Source organism: Thamnophis sirtalis, unplaced genomic scaffold (assembly GCF_051295495.1).
Source record: "Thamnophis sirtalis isolate CommonGarterSnake01/CBP01778 unplaced genomic scaffold, rThaSir2_p1.2 scaffold_14, whole genome shotgun sequence".
In the NCBI taxonomy this organism is placed as follows: Eukaryota; Metazoa; Chordata; class Lepidosauria; order Squamata; family Natricidae; genus Thamnophis; species Thamnophis sirtalis.
Genome location: NW_028261394.1, coordinates 36,889,692 through 36,911,801, shown reverse-complemented (window position 1 = coordinate 36,911,801; position 22,110 = coordinate 36,889,692). Strand labels below are relative to the sequence as shown.

Here is a 22,110-nt window from a genome sequence, read left to right as displayed (position 1 = left end):
CCCGGGGGGGCGGTGGACACCGACTCCCTATGCTGCAGGTGGCCGGCAGGCCTTCTGTACGCCTTCCTTCCACTTCCTCTCATTCCAGGGGTCACGAGGAAGCTAGTGGCAGAGAGGGCAGAAATCATTCTAGTAGCCCCTCACTGGCCACGACGGCCCTGGTGCTCGGAGCTGGTGGAATTGTCAGTCCACCCTCCTTGGCATATTCCACAGGGGAGGGTGGATGTGTGCCAGGGGAGTCTGATCCACCCAGACCCGGAGTGGCTCAATCTGACCGCCTGGCGCTTGAGCGGGAACAATTGAAGGTGAAGAGGTTTCTGGGGCTGCCTTCTCCACCCAAATGGGTCTTTGCTAAAACCCTTGAAGTTTTATTTTTGCAAACTTAACAGTATTTGCAAAAAAACCCAACTATTTCATGGGATAGTGTTTTTACAGGCCAGCCAGGTTATTAAAAAGACCATGAAACACTTTTTCATGTGCATGAGATATAGAATGATTAAAATACACGTTTCTTCACTTTTGTGTCCTCAAGGAATGTTTTTGTTGCATCCGGGTGTGTCTCATAGGCTTTCCTGTGGAAGTTCAGTAGTTCAGTGGTTAAGACACTGGGCTTGTCAACCTGAAAGCAGGTAGCTCAGGTTTGAGATCCGAGTATCATGCCATGGGATGAGCTCCCATCCTCTCCTCAGCTCCTACCAACCTAGCAGTTTGAAAGCATGTGAGTGCAAGTAGATAAATAGGTACCATTTCAGTGGGAAAGTAACAGTGTTCTGTGATGTGATGCTAGCCACATGACCACGGAAATGTTTTTGGACAGTGCTGGCTCAAGGCCTTGAAAGTGAGCACTCACTTTTGTTGCCAGCCCTTGAGACATTAATGGCTGTGTGTTGCGTTATTTTGAGGGGAAAGCACAATTACACCGTTATACAAGCTATATACTAAGTATATAAGGACACAATTTATAAAAGGCTGGAAACCTTGTGGACATTTTTGGTGGAAATGGCAAAAAAATGAAATTATAATGAATTCTGGATTTGATGACTCAAAAAAGAATGGACTAAGGGATTTTGTAATATTAAAGAGGTAAGAGGGACAATGGGGTTCTTTATAATTGTTGAAAAGACCTTTGGAACTTGCTTATTTTTTTCTGATTCTTGTTTTATTACTGATCTGTCTTTTCTCTTTTACTTGATTTTTTTCTCTCTACTTTTGTGTGTGTGTGTGTGTATTTGCAGATGTGTGTTTAGAGGGATATGTTTGAGAGGAATATGTTCTGAAAAAAGTGTTTGAAACTAATAGATTATGTAGAGGCTTGAGCTAAGGTTCGATTCCTCATCCTCTCACATTGCATATGAGACATTGAAGAATACGGTTTAACTTTAAAAAAAAACACCTTCTGAAAGAAAGAGAAAAGAAAACCAAGATTTGCATGCAATTCAGTTATTTATTTATTTATTTATTTATTTATTTATTTATTTATTTATTTATTTATTTATTTATTTATTTATTTATTTATTTGTTGCTTCTCACTTTTTTATGAGTCAATGACATCAAAGTGAGACCGATGGATCACCAAGGAAGACAATGACCCAAATAATCCACAAAGGTCCCGTTGTCCTTTTCACAAAGCTTGGACAACACAGCCATGATGCCTTGAGTGCTCTCTTCCACACTGATTTCCGGCTGTCACCAAAAAAAAAAAAAAGGATGTCATGAAGTTTAGATAATGGATCCTGCCCAGCCCAGAACCCTCCCATCAGCAGATCAGCAGAATGCAGTTCCTGTCAATCCTGAAGCTGCCAAGAATGAGGCCATTTTGAGACTTTAGTGCTGACACACTGAAAGGGATAGGGAGGGGAGAATAGAGATAGTTTAAGGTGACCAGACGTCCCGATTTTGGCAGGACAGTCACAATTTATAACAATTTGTCCCATGTCCCGGGGCGTTTTAAAAAAGTCCCGATTTTCTGGCTTCATGTTGAAAGCCCAGTGGATTTGCTTAAGAAATCCTAACCGTGGCAAGACAAAAGACACTCTGTCCTAACTTCTCTCTCTGTGTCAGTACTTTCATTGAGGATATAATTAAAACTGTAAAGCAAGAAAACGGATCCCCCCGCCCTTTCTTTTTTATAAGAAAAAAATGACCCAGTACATACACCCAGGAAATACTTGGCTAGAGAGGTTGAGCTCCAGGAAATACTTGGCTAGAGAGGTTGCGAGTGTTCCTTCCTGGATTTTCCAGAGGGGAGGGGCACGGAGGTTGGAGGTCGGCTCGTGTGGAAAAAATGGTGGCAAAGTTTCTTTGAAAAATATTTTCCTGACTAATTTCACTATTTTAATTTGCTCCGTTCTTTGTATTAACATCTACATCATTCTGCATTGACTTGGAGTTCCTGCCTGCTGGTAAGTGAGCTGGATTTTTTTCTTTTATTTTTTTAATGTATTTTAAAATAATATTTTATTTATTATGCATAGGATTTTTTAAAATAGTTTTATTCTGTGTGGATTCTTTTTTAAAATTGTCTTAGACTACTTAAAAAAAGATTCTATCCAAAATAAATTGAAGTGAAACCATTTTTAAAAATTCTATGCACAATACTTTGAAATATATTGTGCATAGAATTTTTAAAAATAATTTTACTTCAATTTATTCTGTGTGGAATAGTTTGAAATGTTTTACTTCAATTTATTCTGTGTGGATTCTTTTTTTTAAATTGTCTTAGACTATTTAAAAAAAGATTCTATCCAAAATACAAAATACCAGCTGCAGTTATTCATTTAAGAACTGTGGCAAGAAAGGTGGTATAATGGGCTTAGTGACCAAAGTTACAATGGCATTGAAAAAAGTGACTGATGACTATTTTTCACACTTAGTGACCATTTTCACACTTAGCGACCGGCGCAGCATCCTCATGTTCATGCGATAAAAATTTTGATGTTTGGCAGCAAATTCATATTTATGATGGTTTCAGTGTTCTGCGGTCATATAATCACTTTTTGACAAAGTCAAATGGGGAAACCAGATTCACTTATGTTACTAACTTATCAGCTGCAGTTATTCACTTAAGAACTGTGGCAAGAAAGGTGGTATAGTGACCAAAGTTACAATGGCATTGAAAAAAGTGACTGATGACCACTTTTCATACTTAGCGACCATTTTCACACTCAGCGACCATTGCAGCATCCTCATGGTCACGTGATCAAAATTTTGATGTTTGGCAACAGTTACAATTTATATTTGTAAATTGTAGTTATGTTGAAATAAAAAAATATTACAATACTATTTTTGCGTTGTATGAAAAATTTTGTTGCTCCGTATAAAATTTTTAATCAAGCCCCCCACCCACCCACCCCGGTCAAAGGTGTCCCTCTTTACCAATCTGAAAATCTGGTCACCTTAAGATAGTTGGGATATTATAGTCAAAACAAAATACTTTATCTTGGGAACCAAGGACATTCCAGCAGATGTTCGGAAGGAGGGGACTGATGTCACCTAGCAACTGGACTCTATCCTGATTGGGCCATGTGACTGGTTGTTTTGGGAAAATGACAAACTTTTACTTTTAATTAGGTGAAAAGCATGGGAATATTCAGTGTTGGTTTTCACCAGCCTGTGCCAATATGACATAACCAATAAACTTATTCTTTGAGGAATCAACCTGCCTCAAAGTTTTGTTTGCTGTGGGTGTGTTACTTGGAGCCCTGACAGTAATTTTAACAGAAGTGGTTGATGTGTCTATTTTTATACTAGCACATTATTTCATCTAACAAAGCACTAAAGAACCAAAAAATCAAAATACCAAAACTTTCAGAGATTCATCATTAAGTTGTTCATATGTGAGGGACCCTTAATGCTCTCTGAGGTTGGTTGTTTTCTTTAAGACATTTCATTCCCAAACTAGGTAACATCATCAGTGTCCTGGTAAGGTGGGCTAAAAGGCCCAATTGCGAACCATAGTTCTATAGGCAATGTTTAATATCAAATGCTCTGATCAAAGCTGAGGTTTTGCACCATTAAGCAGAAAACAATTGCTGACAGTTGCTGAAGAAAGCAAGATGTATTTTTACACTTCTGGGAACAAGTCGACCCAGACAGGGAGTTTCCTGCCATCTTGCAAGATGTGTCCTGTTTATGTCGCTTATGTCACCCACTCATGATCTATAGGGTGCTGACTATGTATATTGTAAGAATAGCAATTGTTGGCCATCTGGCATAGACAGTTTTTGGTTCCTCTCATTACCTTATATGCTTAAACTCTGCCTCTATAGATGATGACGTGATTTGCACTATAAATGTATGGCTTTAAGAACCCTTCGGGGTTCAAACTTCTTATGCTGATTTGGCATGTTTGAACCTGCGCATTCAATAAACTTTTCCTATATTGCATCGCTTGGCTTTCTGGTCTCTTGATTCTACAACATTTTCTGGCACCCTTCAGATGGGACAGAGAAGCTAAGGCAATATTTTGCTGAGGGCCACTTTGCCCCGTTGGGGTGTGGGGCTGCTGCTCCTTGGCTTCCAGGCGCCTCGGGTCTTCTTTTGCCCCGGGAAGCAACAACAGCAGCCCAACTCCTCCAAGGGGGACACGCATCGTGAGTCCAAGAACCCTGCAAGCTTAGGAAAAGAGCTGTGGTGTTTCCTGGCCGGGATCCGTGGGGAGAAGACGTCTCAGGCGAGTATTCTATTAATTGTATTGTACCTATCTCGTTTGAAGATAGAAGAGGGGGCCTGATCACCCCCCTGGACTCGGGACGGCGTTCCTAATGAAGTCCGTATAGGTTGTGTGGGTGGTTAAACCAGCGCATTTCCTGCAGGTGGCCATTGAGTTCCGGCTTCTGGGGCCTCAGGTCGCTGGTAGTGCGTTAGATATGGGTGGGGGTAGCAGCGTGCCCAGCAGACCGCTGGACTGCATGCTTAAGGGGTTTGATTCATATTTTAACCACACTGAATATAGAGTCCCTTACCCGAAATTGACCAAGGATAGGCTTATCTACTTGTGTCAGAACCAGTGGCCGCATATGGGGGTAGGATGGCCAATGGGAGGAACATTTCAGAACCAAATTATAGATGATTTAACTTCTTTAATTGCTGCAAACGAAGAACGCTATCCCAATCAGTTCCCATATATAGATCAGTGGGGAGATGCAGTCGCAGGACAGGCAGATGAATTATTACAGTGTCAGGCTGAAATGGTCCGTCTGTGTGTGGTGAGACCGAAGGAAAAGGGGAAGTTAAGGTCAGCTCCCAGACGTACAATAAAAATAGCAACTCCAGAGACAAGAGAGTCAGAGAAGAAAAGGATTTTTGCCCAGGATGAAGAGGAACTCTTCAGACCTCCTCCTCCCTATGCCTCAGCACCTGTAGGTATTGTTGTGCCCCAGGCTATGGGTGTTGCTGCAGCGGATGGTGGAGATAAAGGAAGTGCTGGGGGAACAGGGGATCCCCAGGCAACAGGAGCGGTAGTGAGGAGAAAAGAGCCCAGGGATGGTGGTTCAGGGGCTACAGGAATTAGGAGAGAAGGACCAGTAACTAGAAGGTTGGGAGTGGAAAGGGCGAAAGCCGAGAAAGAGGAAAGTACATTGTTAGAGGAAAAGGAAGGACTCTTTCCGTTAAGAGTATCAGAACAACAGGTGGGCGTGGACGCCCAAGGAGATCCTGAATACCGCCCTTGTTTTCAATATATCCCTTTTTCAACTACGGATTTATTGAATTGGCGGAAGCATTTTGGTCCGCTGTCCGTGAAGCCCACGGAAATGACAGATTTGTTTCAAACCATTATGCATAGTCATAACCCCAATTGGCGAGATATACAACAGCTGTTAACTACGTTGCTGACAGCAGAGGAAAGAGAGAAATGTAAAGCAGGAATGCGAGAGGTTTTTAGAGAACGTTACCATACAGAGGCAGATAGGGCTCAGAAACTTTTGGAAGAAGCACCGGAACGGGATCCTGGATGGGATCCTAAAGTAGCCGGTGACCTGGCAAGGATACAAACATACCAAACCCTGATAGTGGCAGCTCTCAAGAAGGCAGGAAAGCCCCCTGTGAATTTGTCTAAACCCTCGCTGGTTATGCAAGGAGCAGATGAGAGTCCAGAAGCATTCCTTCAGAGATTAATTGAGGCTTATGAGTTGTACACTCAAATGGACCCAAGAGCCCCAGAGAATGTAAGGATGCTGAATGAAAGATTTATTGCGCAAGGTGCATTGGACATTCGTAAGAAATTGCAAAGGTTAGAGGGAGCATTAGGAAAGAACACCACTGAATTGGTGGAGGTGGCTAGAAAAGTGTATGTTAATAGGGATAAGGTTGAGAAAAAGGATAAAGATGACCGTATGCATAAGAAGACGGAGTTGTTGGCGTTGGCCTTACAGGGAGGAAGGGCAGGCTTGGGGCCGAATCAATGTGCCCATTGTGGATCTGAAGGACATTGGCAGAGGGAGTGTCCAAAGAGGCTAGCTCCTAGGGGACGTGGAGTGCTTAGGGGTCCGCCCGGGCGACGCCCGCTGGGCCGCAGCATGGCAGGTCGAGGAATGACTGGGCGAGGGATGATGACAGGACAAGGGGGGCCACCCAGACATCCAGGTCGTGGATGGGGGTCGCAACCAAGAGGAAGAGGGTTTGATGCTCAGGTAACTGCAGGAATAGAGGGTATCGGACTAGCCGGAGTCGGTTGGTCAGATTGACGGGGACCTGGCTTGGAGCAGACTCCCCCCGAGCCAATGGTTACTCTAAATATTGGGGGTCAGCAGACTACTTTTTTAGTGGATACAGGGGCTGGACGATCAGTGATAAACAACCCAATAACTACCCCTGGTCCATACCAAATTCAAGTACAAGGAGTGTCTGGACAAGTCGTGGGACGTCAAGTCTTAAAACCAGTCACCTGTACTTTTAAGGGGTCCGAAATTCAACATGAGTTCCTGTATATACCTGAATGTCCTGTCCCATTGTTAGGAAGGGATTTGTTGAGTAAGTTAGGAGCTACTATTTCCTTTGATGAGGGAAAGCAGTATCTCACTGTGAGTCACCGGCCAGATGAAATGTGGAGGTTGATGGTGGTTAGGACTTCTGAGGAAGATTGTCTGGACATATGGAGGGAATTTGATGTACCAGGATTATGGGCGGAGGATAACCCTCCGGGATTTGCAGCACATCACCCCCCTATTATTGTAGAATTGAAGCCCCTGGCAGCTCCTGTTCATATTGGACAGCAGCGACCCTATTGGAGGGAAGCCATCCTGTCCATATACGACTGTATTTTAACATACTTAGATGCTGGGGTGTTAGTCCCTATTCAATCCCCATGGAACACCCCAATCTTGCCTATCCTAAAGCCAGATGGGTCTTTCAGACCAGTGCAGGATTTGCGCGTGGTTAATGAAAGGACAGTCACAATTCACCCATCTGTGTCTAATCCATATACTCTACTCAGCCTCATCCCGCCTGATGCTGAATGGTTTTCAGTGATTGATTTAAAGGATGCCTTCTTTACTATACCCATTCATCCTGTTAGCCAGCCGTTGTTCGCTTTTGAATGGGAAAATCCGTACACCGGAACAAGGAGCCAATATACCTGGACAAGGTTACCTCAGGGGTTCAAAAATTCCCCAACCCTCTTCGGAACCGCATTGGCCAAAGATTTACAATATTTTATTCCCTTTCAACAAGGAGATTCGGTCTTACAATATGTGGATGATGTGCTGGTCACGGGACAGTCACGAGATGGGTGTTGGGAAAACACAAGACGAATGCTGTGTTTGTTGTTAGATTGTGGATATCGAGCGTCCAGAAGTAAGGCTCAGTTAGTCCAACAGAAGGTCCGTTATTTAGGTTATGACATAACACAAGGGCAGAGAGCATTAGGCCCAGAGAGAAAACAAGCGTTGCTTAATCTGGCGAGGCCAACTGATCGGAGACAATTGAGAGGCTTTCTAGGCTTGGCAGGTTTTTGTAGAATTTGGATTCCAAATTACGCACTAATGGCGGCTCCACTTTATTCGTCTACCAAGGGAAGTAAGACAGACCCTTTCATTTGGACACATGAACAGGACCAAGCCTTTGATGCCATCAAAGGAGCTCTATCAAGAGCTCCGGCCTTGGCCCTGCCAAATCTGAGTAAGCCCTTCAATTTATATGTGGATACACGCAGGAATGTCGCCTTAGGAGTGTTGACTCAGCAGCTTGGCCAGTGGCAGCAACCTGTAGCATATCTGTCAAAACAACTGGACGCGGTGGCACAAGGGTGGCCGCATTGTTTGAAAGCTTTAGCAGCCATCGCGGAATTGCTGCAAGATTGTAATAAACTCACTTTTTCCTGTCCGATCAAGGTCCACACCCCACATTCTGTTCAGGCAATTCTTGATCAGAAAGGCCATTTATGGATTAGTAACCAACGGATCATCAAATACCAGGCCATGATGATTGAAAACCCCCAGGTTCATCTAGTGGTATCTACCTCGTTAAATCCTGCCACTCTCTTGCCCACAGAAACTGAGGTGGAACATGATTGTGTACAAGTGTTGGAAACCGTGTATTCCACACGACCTGATTTAACTGACATACCTTTGCCTCAAGTGGATTATAACTGGTATACCGATGGGTCTAGTTATATACACCAGGGGATGAGAGTTGCAGGCTATGCCATTGTAGATGATGAGGGGGTAGTTGAAAGCGGGCCGTTGGGAGCAGGAAGGAGTGCACAAGTGGCGGAATTGTGGGCCCTCATTCGAGCATTGGAACGGGCTGAGGGTGAACGTTTGAATGTGTGGACAGATAGTAAATATGCCTTTTTAACATTGCATGCTCATGGAGCAGTATACAAGGAAAGGGGATTTAGAGACTCAGCTGGCAAATATATACAGCATGGCCATTTAATCCAGAAGTTGATAGATGCTGTCCAAAAACCTAAAAAGGTGGCAGTTATGCATTGTAAAGGTCACCAACGAGGAAGTGATAGAATTGCTTTAGGGAACAGGGCAGCAGATGTTGAAGCAAGGGCTGCAGCATTGCGCCATGAGCCTTTACCAGACATGTATATTAATGTCGCCTTGGATTTAGGGGTTATACCAGTAGACATCCAACCCTCCTATTCTTTATCTGAATGTGATAAGGCAGTCAACGACTTGATGGCAGTCATCGATAAGGGCTGGTATGTTCTTCCGGATGGAAGAATATATGTGCCTTCTACAGTGGCATGGCAACTGGTTCGTTCCACTCATGAAACTACCCATATGGGGAAAACAGCTTTGGAATCAGCTCTTATGAGGGATTACTATATAGATGGATTGGCAGGAATGGCGGTAAAAGTGGCATCTTCCTGTGAAACGTGTGCTAGAGTTAATCCTAGGCAAGGTCCTTCCCTTCCACCAGGAACTATACCTATTGCTTACTATCCTATGGACACGGTTATGATTGATTTTACTGATATGCCAAGGAGTGGGTTTTATAGGGCTATGTTAGTTATTGTGGATCTGTACACAGGATGGCCAGAGGCATTTCCTACTAGGACGAAAAAGGCACAGGAAGTAGCAAAGGTTTTACTTAAGGAAATTATTCCTCGATTTGGCAACCCCTCTTTTATTTCGTCAGACAATGGCCCAGAGTTTGTCCATCACATTAATCAGGCCATTGCACAAGCGATCGGGGTAAACTGGCGCTTCCATTCTTCTTTCCACCCGCAGTCTGGTTCTCCCGTGGAAAGGATGAATAGGACTTTAAAAGAAAAGATTACCAAGATCTGTGCAGAAACACACTTGAAGTGGCCAGATGCTTTACCTCTTGCCTTATATGCAATTCGAAGTGCCCCCAGACGACAACATAGACTCTCACCATATGAGTTGATGTTTGGTCGGCCTCCAACGTTGTTACGACGTAATTTGGCTGGATGGCCTGATTTGGGGCATAAGGGAGGAGTTTGGGCCATGGAAATGGTGCAAGAACTAAATAAACAGGTTGAAAAATTGAGGAATTATGTGTTGGAACAGACCCCTCCCAGGTTGGTAACTAAGTGTCACTCTTTTAAGCCAGGGGATCGAGTATGGGTAAAACATTGGAAAAAGGAACAATTAGAGGGGAGGTGGAAGGGACCTTATGAGGTAATTATGACATCTCCACTTGCTGTTAAGATCGCGGAGTCTAAAACCTGGATACATTGGACTCGCATAAAGAGAGCCGCTGACAAACAATGGACCACACATCCCAGCGACCAACCGTTGAAGTTGAAATTGATTCGTCAATAACGTCCAATTATATCCTTTGTTGTATTGCTATAGGTATTGTGATACTTGCTTTTATTGTGTGCATTATTTGTATAGTGAAATACGCCAGTCCGACGGTCCAGCACTCAATTGGCGGAACTGTAAGAGCAATTGACTGGTGGCCATTTGCTGGCGTCCCCTTCGCTAACGGACAATTGTATACAGACAATTTACGGGTAATCCAAGCCGATCCTGTACCGGAAGCAGATCCTGCACCTGAGAGGGAGGACGGAGAGCCAGCGCAGCCTGTCCCCCGGCAAATCTTCCAAAGGTCAGCAATGGAGAACCCTTGCTAAAGTCACTCCGGAAGCTGACTTTCTTCGCACGGGTGAAGAATAAGTGGACCAGCATACTAATCCTTATTTACTTCCATCCTTTATACTAACCATATGTGTTGGTTCTGTTCCTGTAAATGTGGATGCTGCTGTTGTGCCCACTGTATTGATTGTGTCCAGCATAGCTATTGTAACATTAAGTGTGATATAGTGATTATAGAAGATGTATTAGCACCCTACATAGTCACTGGGTCAGGTCCTCCCTACTACACTCTTAAATTGACCCCTACAGTTCGGATTGCAATACTGGATCGGAGAAGTCAGGATGTGTGCGAACGGGATGTACGAAGGTATACAGCTCGTTTGGTCTATCACGCTATTAGTGATATGGTCATTCGGTGTTGGGAGCAGATGCACTCTAGTTGATGTGGGCAACCTAGGACTATGGAGCAACCCAGAGGATAGACCCCATATTATCCGATCTTATAATGTCGGATCCAGGGAAGGGGAGGAGACGACCCCCATTGTGTTTTCTCCAAATTGTTGGAATGGGATCTTACCGCACCCTTGCAAACTCCCTGATCTATTTGATAAAATTGCTAAAATCACTTGTCAGTCCCGAGGATTTTCCAACCCAGATGTATGCCCATATGTGGGATATTTAATGCGGAAAGGGATGTGTACAAAGGCCCAACAAAAGGGGGGAGAACCACCTCTGATTCTGGATTGTGGAACCCCCCATTATTGGGGTTGGATCCGTATTACTTCCCCTTCGCAATTGAAATCTGGATGGCAAGGGGCATGTATGGTACAAATGCGTCCCATTGAATTTGGAGTAACTCGAAGAAGAAAACCCAAGAGGCATAGAAATAAGAGAGAAATAAGCCTGTACCCGAGTAGACCACCATTAAGCACTATTTGTATTAAAGGAGGGGGATTCCAAAAAGGTGAATTCCAATATTGGAGAACAATACATAAGGGATGTGATTTTACAATAGAGGTAACGCCCAGGTATTCCAAGAAAGGATTAGCGTGGTCTTGTAGTAGCTATAATGATGAATGGAGAAAAGGGATTTACGATCTATGTAAAGAGGCAACTAAGAGCAGCTGGGATCAGGGAGACCCAAGGTGTCTCTGGATTGATAAAACCTTATGGTCTAGCTGCTGTAGAACTGCAGAAGGGAGCCCAGAAGATATACTATTTCTTTGTAATAATAATAGAAGTCAAAATGTACCATTAGGGTGGAGTGGGTTATGTCAAGTATTATGGGAACCCTCCAGGGACATCAACCCTTATTGGAATAATGATGGTCCCACCCGAACCAAAAGGGTACCAACTGCAGTAACCAAAAGTAGGTCAGACGATTGTTCGCCCTGCATTACTAAAGCTACGATAGGGGCGCGAACCGTTAACACCTTGGTATATCATACACAGCTGCCTCAAGGATGTCAATCCACTAAAACGAATTGCTTGCATAACAAAACCATGTACAGCCTATGTACTTTACAGGGAAAGACTATATGTTATAATCCCAACACTCCGGTTCGCCTCAATGTAACCTTATGGACAGGCTTGCCCAAGGTGGGTACTAGAAATCACCCAGAGGGAGAGGGCAAGCTGTATTTCCTTAATTATACTGTACAACTGCAACAGGGTAACCAACCCCTAATTCTAATGTTTGATGCATGCACTGCCCTGAGCAGAGGCTTTGGGTTGTCTTGTGGAAGTCAGAATTGGGTTGATGCTTATAAGGCTAATCATAAATACTTATGTGAAACCACGATTAATTGGGCTCATGGTAATCCTAACCAATGGTTACCATGTGGAGGCACTATAAAATGTAGTGGGTGGGACTGTGTTTGTGATTATACTGGAGGAGGCTATAAGGGATGTTCCTACATAACTTCATTCCGTAGAGACGTTGGGAATATAATACGGATGGAAATATCCCGTAACACTCTACCCATAGTGACATACGGCTTTGGAATTGATGGTCAAGGGCGAGACCCAAAAACATACTTAACTATTAAAGTTGAGAAGGTTAAGGATGGAGAAGTAAAATCCCTTGGATGGTCTGTATACGATACCTTGCAAAAATTAGAAGACCCATTACCAATAAGTACCAAGGCAAATAATCTGTTTATAGAAATGGCTGAGCAAGTGGCTAAAACCTTAACTGTTAAAAATTGCTTTGTTTGTGGAGGAACTAACATGGGAGAGCAGTGGCCATGGGAAGCCATGGAAGCTGATCCTATAATCTATAACAATCTTTCCTATACTGGTAATATTACAATGAGGAAAGAATTTACTGGGATTGTATGGACCCTGTCCACTAATCTGGTAGGAAGAAATTGCTTCGTAAGAAATGGATCAGTACATGTAGGAGATTTAATCTGTTTGGGCTCCTGGAATCCTGATTATAGTATCTGGTCTTCACCAGCTAACATAACTCAGCCCCCACGTTTTGATATGACGTATTTGAATTACCTAGATTCCTCCTCTACTGATGCCCTATGGAAAGCTCCAGAGGCTATGTACTGGATTTGTGGAAAGCTGGCATATGAGACTCTGCCTAGGGATTGGTCTGGCTCATGCGTCCTAGGTTGGATTAAGCCCTCATTTTTCTTATTACCCATGAAAGCCCGCCAGGTGCTAGGAATCCCATTGTACGAGAAGGTTGGCCTACAAACTAGAAGGAAACGAGAACTTGATACAGTTTTTTCCAATTTCCTTTGTAAGGATTGGGCCACCTTAGAAGACAGTGACACTTGGAGTTCGGAGAGAATTGTCTGCACCTATGGCAGGGCTACGTGGGCAGAAGATGGGTCATATGGATATCGCACACCCATTTACATGCTGAATAGAATTATACGCCTCCAAGCAGTATTAGATTTAGCAGGCCAACGTATTGATAAGGCTCTTAATATAATATCCGAGGCTACAGATAAAATAAGGACAGCAGTATATCAGAATCGCTTAGCTTTAGATTACTTGCTAGCTAAAGAAGGAGGCGTATGTGGTAAGTTTAATCTTTCTAATTGTTGCCTGCAAATTGATGAAACTGGAACTGTTGTTAAACAATTGACTGCAGAGATGCGTCAACTGACTCACAATCCTGACCAGGTGTGGCGAGGATTCAACTTCAAGGAAATCTTTGGTTCCTGGTTTCCTAGATTGCCAGGCTTACAGGCTATAGTTGCTCTAATAGGCTTAATCGCTGCAGGATGTGTATTAATTCCTTGTGTATTACCTATTTTTGTGCGTACTATTTCTAACAGTCTATCCTTAATAGCAGAGCGAAAAGCAACGGCACAGGTAATGGCCTTATGGGAATATGAAAGAATGCAACCAGTGGGAGAACTATCCACTGAACCTGAGTATGTGACTCTTCTGGACAGGTCAGATGAGTCCCAAAGGGGGGACTAAGGTGGGCTAAAAGGCCCAATTGCGAACCATAGTTCTATAGGCAATGTTTAATATCAAATGCTCTGATCAAAGCTGAGGTTTTGCACCATTAAGCAGAAAACAATTGCTGACAGTTGCTGAAGAAAGCAAGATGTATTTTTACACTTCTGGGAACAAGTCGACCCAGACAGGGAGTTTCCTGCCATCTTGCAAGATGTGTCCTGTTTATGTCGCTTATGTCACCCACTCATGATCTATAGGGTGCTGACTATGTATATTGTAAGAATAGCAATTGTTGGCCATCTGGCATAGACAGTTTTTGGTTCCTCTCATTACCTTATATGCTTAAACTCTGCCTCTATAGATGATGACGTGATTTGCACTATAAATGTATGGCTTTAAGAACCCTTCGGGGTTCAAACTTCTTATGCTGATTTGGCATGTTTGAACCTGCGCATTCAATAAACTTTTCCTATATTGCATCGCTTGGCTTTCTGGTCTCTTGATTCTACAACACTGGTGTTCCCTAATTTGGTGACGAAATGTTTGCAAGAAAACAAACCAGCTCATAAGCCACCAAGGACCCACATTTCAACCTTGATCTACAAATATTCTTCTTTATCATTCATAGGTCTTTGAAAATGTCTATCTATGATGATTCATAGATAGGTATGAATGCGTTATGTCTTTTCTCATGCCATAAGGAGTCCTTGGTGCTCTCGGAGCTTGGTTGTTTTCATTACCCAAACTAGGTAACATCATCAATGCTAATCATCAGTGCTGGGAAACAACATCACTAGCACTGATCATGTTACTTAGTTGGGTAACGAAATGTCTACAAGAAAACAACCAAGTTCAGAGAGGACCAAGGACCCCTCAATTCAACCCAGAACTGCAAATATTCTCCTTTATTGGTTTTCCCAAAAAACTTACAACTGGACTGTGATCAGTCTTAACTAATCCTGGGTGCATGGCGACACTCATGATGCCATCGGCTGAATATCCAAGAGATTGGCACTTGGTCAGCACGTTTAGAGCAGCCTGCAAGAGTGGTGGTGGTGGTGGGGGGGAAGAAGTATGAAGTTAAAATACACTGAAGGAAAAAAGAGAAGGATACGGTGGACATAAACAGCACAAACAGGATATTATATTGTATAATAAAGGTTACACAGGGCTGGAAAGGCCTATGAGGCATAACAACTGAAGAATTATTTGAGGTCACACAAAGGAACAAATCTGTATCCTATTTATTCTCTCCCAAAGGTGCTTTTTCAGGAGGCAACTGGTCTTTTTTCTTTAAAAAAAATCTTGCTTCCCATCCCAGAAGCTTCTTCAGATCTATCTGGATGGTGGGGAATGGAAGGGTTTATATTCCTTGCAGACAGTTGGTCTAAGTGCTTCAACGACCCTCTAAAAGGAGGCAAATGACCAGCTGTCTGCAAGGAATATAAATCCTTCCATTCCCCACCATCCAGTCAGATCTGAAGAAGCTCCTTGAACGGGGAAGCAAGATGTTTTTAAAGAAAAAAAACAAGAAAGTCCAGTTGCCTGCTGAAAAAGCCCCTTTGGGACAACCTCAACCTGGATGACTGAGAATCTCTACAGACTTAATATTTCTGCAACTCATGCAAGTAAAATCTGTGTCAGGGTCTGCTTACCTCCCAAAGACCCATTAGATCGCACAGGGCTGGCCTCCTCCAGGTTCCATCCACCAGCCAATGCCATCTGGCTATGACCCGGGGGAGGGCCTTCTCTGTTGCAGCTCCGGCCCTTTGGGACGAACTCCCCGCGGAGATTCGGACCCTCACCTCTCTCCCTGCTTTCCGAAAAGCCGTTAAAACCTGGCTGTGTCGGCAGGCCTGGGGTTGATGAGCTCCCCTCCCCTCTCGACAGGTGTGGTTGTTGGTCATTTTAATATGTTTATTTTGTACTTGTATGTTTCCCCTTCCTGTTTAAGTTGTTCGCCACCCTGAGTCCCTTTTAGGGAATAGGGTGGCATATAAATAAAATAAAACTTAAACTTAAACTTAAACTTAATAACCTGTTTGGCCTGTCAAAACAATTTCCCATTAAATACAATGGTACCTCAGTTAATCATGATGAATGGCAAACAGTTCCCTTTAGGACTGATGTGGTGAGTCACAAAGCAGCTGACACCAACACATTCTAGATTGTACATTGAGTACCAAACAAACGACGAGTACTGGGACAAAATCTTCATGTCAAAATACATTGAGCACCAAATGTGATGAGTTTCAAAGCAGTTGAGTACCAAGGTACCAATGTAGCTCCTTTTTGCAAATAAATATTTGTACCAACCCAAGGCAAACATTCCCACTGCTATATTTTCTCATATTTGTTCTTGATGAGTTGTTGACTTTTATAGAATAAATGGAAAAGGTAACATTTGGGTAGTACCAAAAACAACCTATTCAAGGCACTTCTTTCTTTTCTAAATCTCAGTCCTTACAATTCTCAAAAATATGAATGAAATTTCCTTTTCAAAGAATCCTTTCCCACTGAATTTGAACCAAGTTCTTGTGAGGAAGAACTCAAAAGTGGAAGGGAGCACTTCAATGCAAGACATCTGCATCCAAATTGGGGAAACTGCTTGCAGAAGAGCAGAGATGACAGCAATAGAGCATCATTGCTGACCCAGAGCTGGGACACCACACAGGGTTGCATCTCAGCAATGGATTAATATGCATGTTTGGGGACACAGAAGCATGGGCAGATGCCCTCATGGATGGAAATGGAGGTCCCAGTACCTGCAGACAAGTCCACATAGAAAACTCATGAGGTACCTTAGAGCAACGGTATCCAAGCATTGGATGTTGATGCCAAGAAGGTAGCAGTTCAATTGAGCCGCCAATACTGGACATGTTAATAATAGCTGGCTTGCTGGTGCTCAGTCCTTGACATGGGCTTCTCCGGGCTGCCTTCTTCAGCAGGGGTAGGAATGCCTTGGAGAGAGAAGAAAAGAGAAGGAGCCACAGTTATTTCTAGGAAAAGGAGCACTGCAATGACAGGGAAAGTTCTTCCATCTCCTCCAAGGGGACCTTCATAGACTTATGTTCCAACCCTCCCTAAAAGGAAGCATGCTATGTTCCAACCGTCTCTAAAAGGGAGCATCCACCCCTAATGTGTCAACCTGTTACCAAATCAATGAACAATTTCTACATTCTTTTGAGGCACTGCAGTGTTACTGTGCCTTCATGTTATACTTAATTCAATGTCTCAATCTTTTTTTCTTTAATTAAAACTGTCTTCCTTGCATTGAAAGGTGTTTTGTTCATAAACAAACCTGACTCATCAGCAATGGACCAATGGTATTGACAGAGTAAACTCTCATCATATCCTTGGCATTTTCTGTTTGCAGATCGTTGAAGATCCAAATGCCAGCATTGTTGTATAGGAGGGTCAGGCCACCTTCTCCAACACATTTCTCCACTTCTTTCTGAGCAGCTTGGATGCTTTCAGGTTTAGTAACATCTAAGGAAAAAACAAGGTTATTGAAACCTCAGCAAGATGAAGTTCTGTGATTGCAAGGCAAAGAGCTTCTTGAAACCACAGATCGTGATGTCTCTTCATGCCACTAACCACCTTCAACGTTCAAAGGAAGAACTTTTATGATCCCACAGGTTGACCTAATCTCTCTCTCGGCTATGAACTGACACCCGCAGAGGGCTAAAGTCAGATGATCTTCACAGATCATATCCAAAGCATGGCTTTACAACCAAAAACTATTGCACAAACTCACAACTAACTCTGTTTCTGCAACAGTCAAACCCTGACCTACAATTAAATTCAACCTTTATTGTCAATGCACAACAAGTGTACAATGAGATTAGCTGAGCCTCCCTTAATGCAACCCTCCCACATAAATACATATCAATAACTCACAATGAAAGAAGGAAGATCCCTAACCCAAAATATCAGGCTAACAACACACACAATCCTCTATGCATATAGGTGCTTACATCACAGTATAATATATTGCACCAAGATTAACATGTTGCACATTGCATTGGCCCTGCAAGTCTGTCATACTTATGATATTATGTTGTATTCAGGAGTCTTACAGCCCACGGATAAAAGCTGTTTTTTAGCCTGTTCATACGACTGTCTATGTTTCTGTATCTACTACCCGATGGTAACAGAGTAAAGAAGGGCTGACCAGGGTGTACAACTGAATCAATTGCATTAAGATAGGTGACTGTAGAAATTGAATAAAATAATCAATAGCAATAGCAATAGCAGTTAGACTTATATACCGCTTCATAGGGCTTTCAGCCCTCTCTAAGCGGTTTACAGAGTCAGCATATCGCCCCCACAGTCTGGGTCCTCATTTCACCCACCTCGGAAGGATGGAAGGCTGAGTCAACCTTGAGCCAGTGAGATTAGAACTGCTGAACTGCAGATAACAGTCAGCTGAAGTGGCCTGCAGTACTTGCACCCTAACCACTGCGCCACCTCGGCTCTTAAAATACAAAGATACACACGAGGTCTTCCTGAACCCTGTGAACTAATATAAAGTCTAACTAATATAAAGTTTGTCTGCTAAAATCATCCAAGGCAACCAGATTCCATCAGTTTACTGACAGTTGGAACTGTTTGGAGATCAGCTCTGGGAGTTGAAGTCCACATATCTTAAAGCTGTTCATTTTGATAAATATATAGTCTCCCTCCCTTCTCAAAGCAGAGAGATGCAGAAGTTACCATATGTCAGATGCCCATGAATGGAGTTTTATCTGACAGTTCACTTCTTGGAAGGAGGAGCAGTTTATCTTCTTTGAAACGAGGGTCTCACAATAATCTACCCCAACTCAAAGAAACCACAGTGAACCAAACCAGAACCACCAACAACAAGTGAGATTATTGATTAATCATTTGATTATATCAACAGTATATGTGTGAAGTCTTTCAACACCAAAGCTGCAGAGTCTTTCTTCAAGTGGAACTGCAGATCATTTCCATGAGACCTCCTTGTTCAAAAGGTTCTCTGGAGAAAGCAGTTCTAACATGTGGAGGCATCTAAGTTAAACTCTTTTCTCTCTGGGGAGCTAACTTTCATGAAACCAACCAATGATATCTACAGCTTTGGTTAGTTCCAAGAATAACTTTGAATTGGTTACACTGGACTTTCCTCCACTACCAACTCTGTCCCATTTTCACATGGCTGTTGAAACCTACCTAATTGCAACACCACCAGATTTGGATATCTGCAAACCATCTCTCTTAGCTCCTGGAGGAGGAAAAACAAAGATCTTAGATTTCTCTGTGGCTTAAAATTCACAGATGATGATATGAGCTGGATGCCACAGAAGATAATCTGAAAAGAAGGAACATGATTTCTCTGTCATTAAATGTGCAACATCTCTGACTGAACAAAACAAAAGAAACTAAATTAAGGCTTAATGCCGCTTAGTATCTTAGTCCATTCAACTTAACCCAACCATGTATTGCTCCCCCCAAAATCTTCCTCACTCTACTGCAGATTCAAAGCTTTTTAAATAGAACCCTTCACTATAAGATTAATCACTCAGTTCTGAATTCACCCTTAAACTCTGAGTCTTATTTTGAAAAATAGCAGACAATGTTTATCTGGACAATGAGGAGCAAAATAGCCATTAGCAGAAAGCAACTTGATCTACTCACATTTTGTTTTCTGGGGATGCAATGCACAAAGCAGAATATTTATGAGGTGGCTTGCACATGGGAAAGGATAAACAAATCATAGAAAGGTAATACATTTTATGGATGTGAATTAGATTTAATTACATCTTCTTTTCACTGTCTCGCTTACCTCTTGCACTATGCCTTAATTTATGTTGGTTGCTATTTTACAATACAATGGCAGAGTTGGAAAGGACCTTGGAGGTCTTCTAGTCCAACCCCCTGCCTAGGCAGGAAACCCTATACCATTTCAGACAAATGGCAATCCAACATCTTCTTAAAGACTTCCAGTGTTGGGGCACTAACAACTTCTGGAAGCAAGCTGTTCCACTGATTAATTGTTCTACTATTTTCTATTTTCCATTTTCCTCTACTTAACTTTATTTCTCTGCTTTGAATGGCATTGGGTTTAAAAAAAATTTTTTTTGATTGATTATCTGAAAAACTATGCTATAGAGATGAAAAAACAACGGGGATTATGCAGTGAAAAAAAGTTAATAGATAATAACCACAACAGAACTTAAGGAAGAGGAAAAAAAGAAAAGGAGAACTTTGTGTTTAAACACATTTTATAGTGTTTAAATAGAATGAATTCCATCTGCATTTTACTTAGCGCTGCCTGCTGATAAAGGAAAATATACTAATTGGTGTGTAAACAAACGTGGGTCAGAATATTCCTCGGATGTACAAAATGCAAAGTTGACATTCATCCTGAGTTCAAATCCTGAACCACTATTTCCAATCCATCCAAGAGTGATTCTTACCTTGGTTTTTTCCCCCTCCAGGTCCCTAGTTGTAGCAAAGACCCATATGGGTGGAGAAGGCAGCTCCAAAAACCTCTTCACCAGACCCAGGCCGATCCCTCGATTGGATCCTGTCACCAGGACGCTGAAAACACAGAAATCAAGTGGCTGCGCCATCTCTTCAAGGACTTTCAGCTTCTGCTTCCAACTTGCTCAAATGTTTGTCTCTTCTCACTGCAGGAGATAATATCACAATGAACAAACAACACCCCATCTTTAGATCTTTTGTGAAATTGTATTTATTATTACATTTGTTTGCTGACAACTCCCAGCGACTCTGGCTGGCAGACCACAAAAAATTTTACTTATTACAAAAGCAGCATTGCTTACCTGGTAACTGAAGGAATAGTCAGGGAAACAAGCTACCGAATATAGGTATGATTTACTTCCATCTACAGCTGTATGATCCTTCATAGGACACTCCTGCTTCTGAATTCATCACTCAAAAAAGGATGGAAAGGCATGCCTTGCCTTAATTATCATTATTCACGCCATGGTCCATATGTATCCAGAAGGTAAGGTAGACTCACCTTTTTTCATGGGAAAGTGTCACCAAGGAATTGGCTTACCTTAAAACCTGTGTTCTTTGTGAAATGCTGTTTCCACTCAGTCAACGTACAGATCTTCCATAATATCTGGTACAGTGGGAGAAGATACCCAAGATCCTTCTTTGCTTTCTTTCTCTGCCTATTATGCAACAGTTGGTTTGTCTCTCTAGGCATCCAACTTTCATGATACGGACAATGAAGGAGAAATACTGGACTACACAGAATAAGATTGTGAAAGTGGCAGAAATGGCACCATAATAATAGAATTAGCAATAGCAATAGCAATAGCAGTTAGACTTATATACCGCTTCATAGGGCTTTCAGCCCTCTCTAAGCGATTTACAGAGTCAGCATATTGCCCCCAACAACAATCTGGGTCCTCATTTTACCCACCTCGGAAGGATGGAAGGCTGAGTCAACCCTGAACGGGTGAGATTTGAACAGCCGAACTGCAGAACTGCAGTCAGCTGAAGTAGCCTGCAGTGCTGCATTTAACCACTGCGCCACCTCGGCTCTGTAAATTCTCAATAAAGAATTCTTTATTGGCCAAGTTATCAGACACACAAGGAATTTGTCTTTGGTGCATATGCTCTCAGTGTACATAGAAAGAAACATTCATCAAGAATCATAAAATACAACACTGAATGATAGTCAGAGGGTACAAATAAGCAATCAAATCTTACTCGGAAAGAATCAATATAAATCGTAAGTACTCAAGCAACAAAGTTACAGTCCTGCAGTCATAACTGGGAGGAGATGGGTGATAGGAATGATGAGAAGACTAATGGTAATAGTAATGCAGCCTTAAGTGAATAGTTTGGCAGTGTTGAGGGAATTATTTGTTTAGCAGAGTGATGGCATTCGGGGGAAAAACTGGCCTGTTGTTTAGTTGTTCTGGTGTGCAATGCCCTGTAGAGTCATTTTGAGGGTAGGAGTTGAAACAATTTATGTCCAGGATGTGAAGGGTCTGTAGATATTTTCACAGCCCTCTTTTTGACTCGTGCAGTGTACAGGTCCTCAGTGGAAGGCAGGTTGGCAGTAATTGTTTTTTCTGCAGTTCTAATTATCCTCTGAAGTCTCGGTCTGTCTTATTGGGTTGCAGAACCAAACCAGACACTTATAAAGGTGCAGATGTCATACTCA

The 22,110-nt window shown here is 42.6% G+C and overlaps 1 protein-coding gene across 2 annotated transcripts; it reads right to left on the bottom strand.

The window, feature by feature from the left end:
- Positions 1–1,517: 1,517 nt before the first annotated feature.
- Positions 1,518–21,245, bottom strand: LOC148042786 (uncharacterized). Of its 2 annotated transcripts, XM_087728785.1 has the most exons (6): positions 20,381–20,690; positions 19,134–19,185; positions 17,245–17,432; positions 16,745–16,903; positions 14,877–14,981; positions 1,518–1,683 (listed from the first exon to the last, which is right to left on the bottom strand). In XM_087728785.1, exons 1-6 carry the CDS (start codon positions 20,534–20,536, stop codon positions 1,570–1,572), a joined length of 774 nt encoding a protein of 257 aa, XP_087584911.1. In that variant the 5' UTR covers positions 20,537–20,690; the 3' UTR covers positions 1,518–1,569. The 2 variants fall into 2 exon arrangements, with proteins under 2 accessions (XP_087584911.1, XP_087584910.1); XM_087728784.1 differs by lacking the exons at positions 1,518–1,683; positions 14,877–14,981 and adding an exon at positions 20,989–21,245 and having other exon boundaries at positions 15,589–16,903; positions 20,381–20,593.
- Positions 21,246–22,110: the final 865 nt, after the last annotated feature.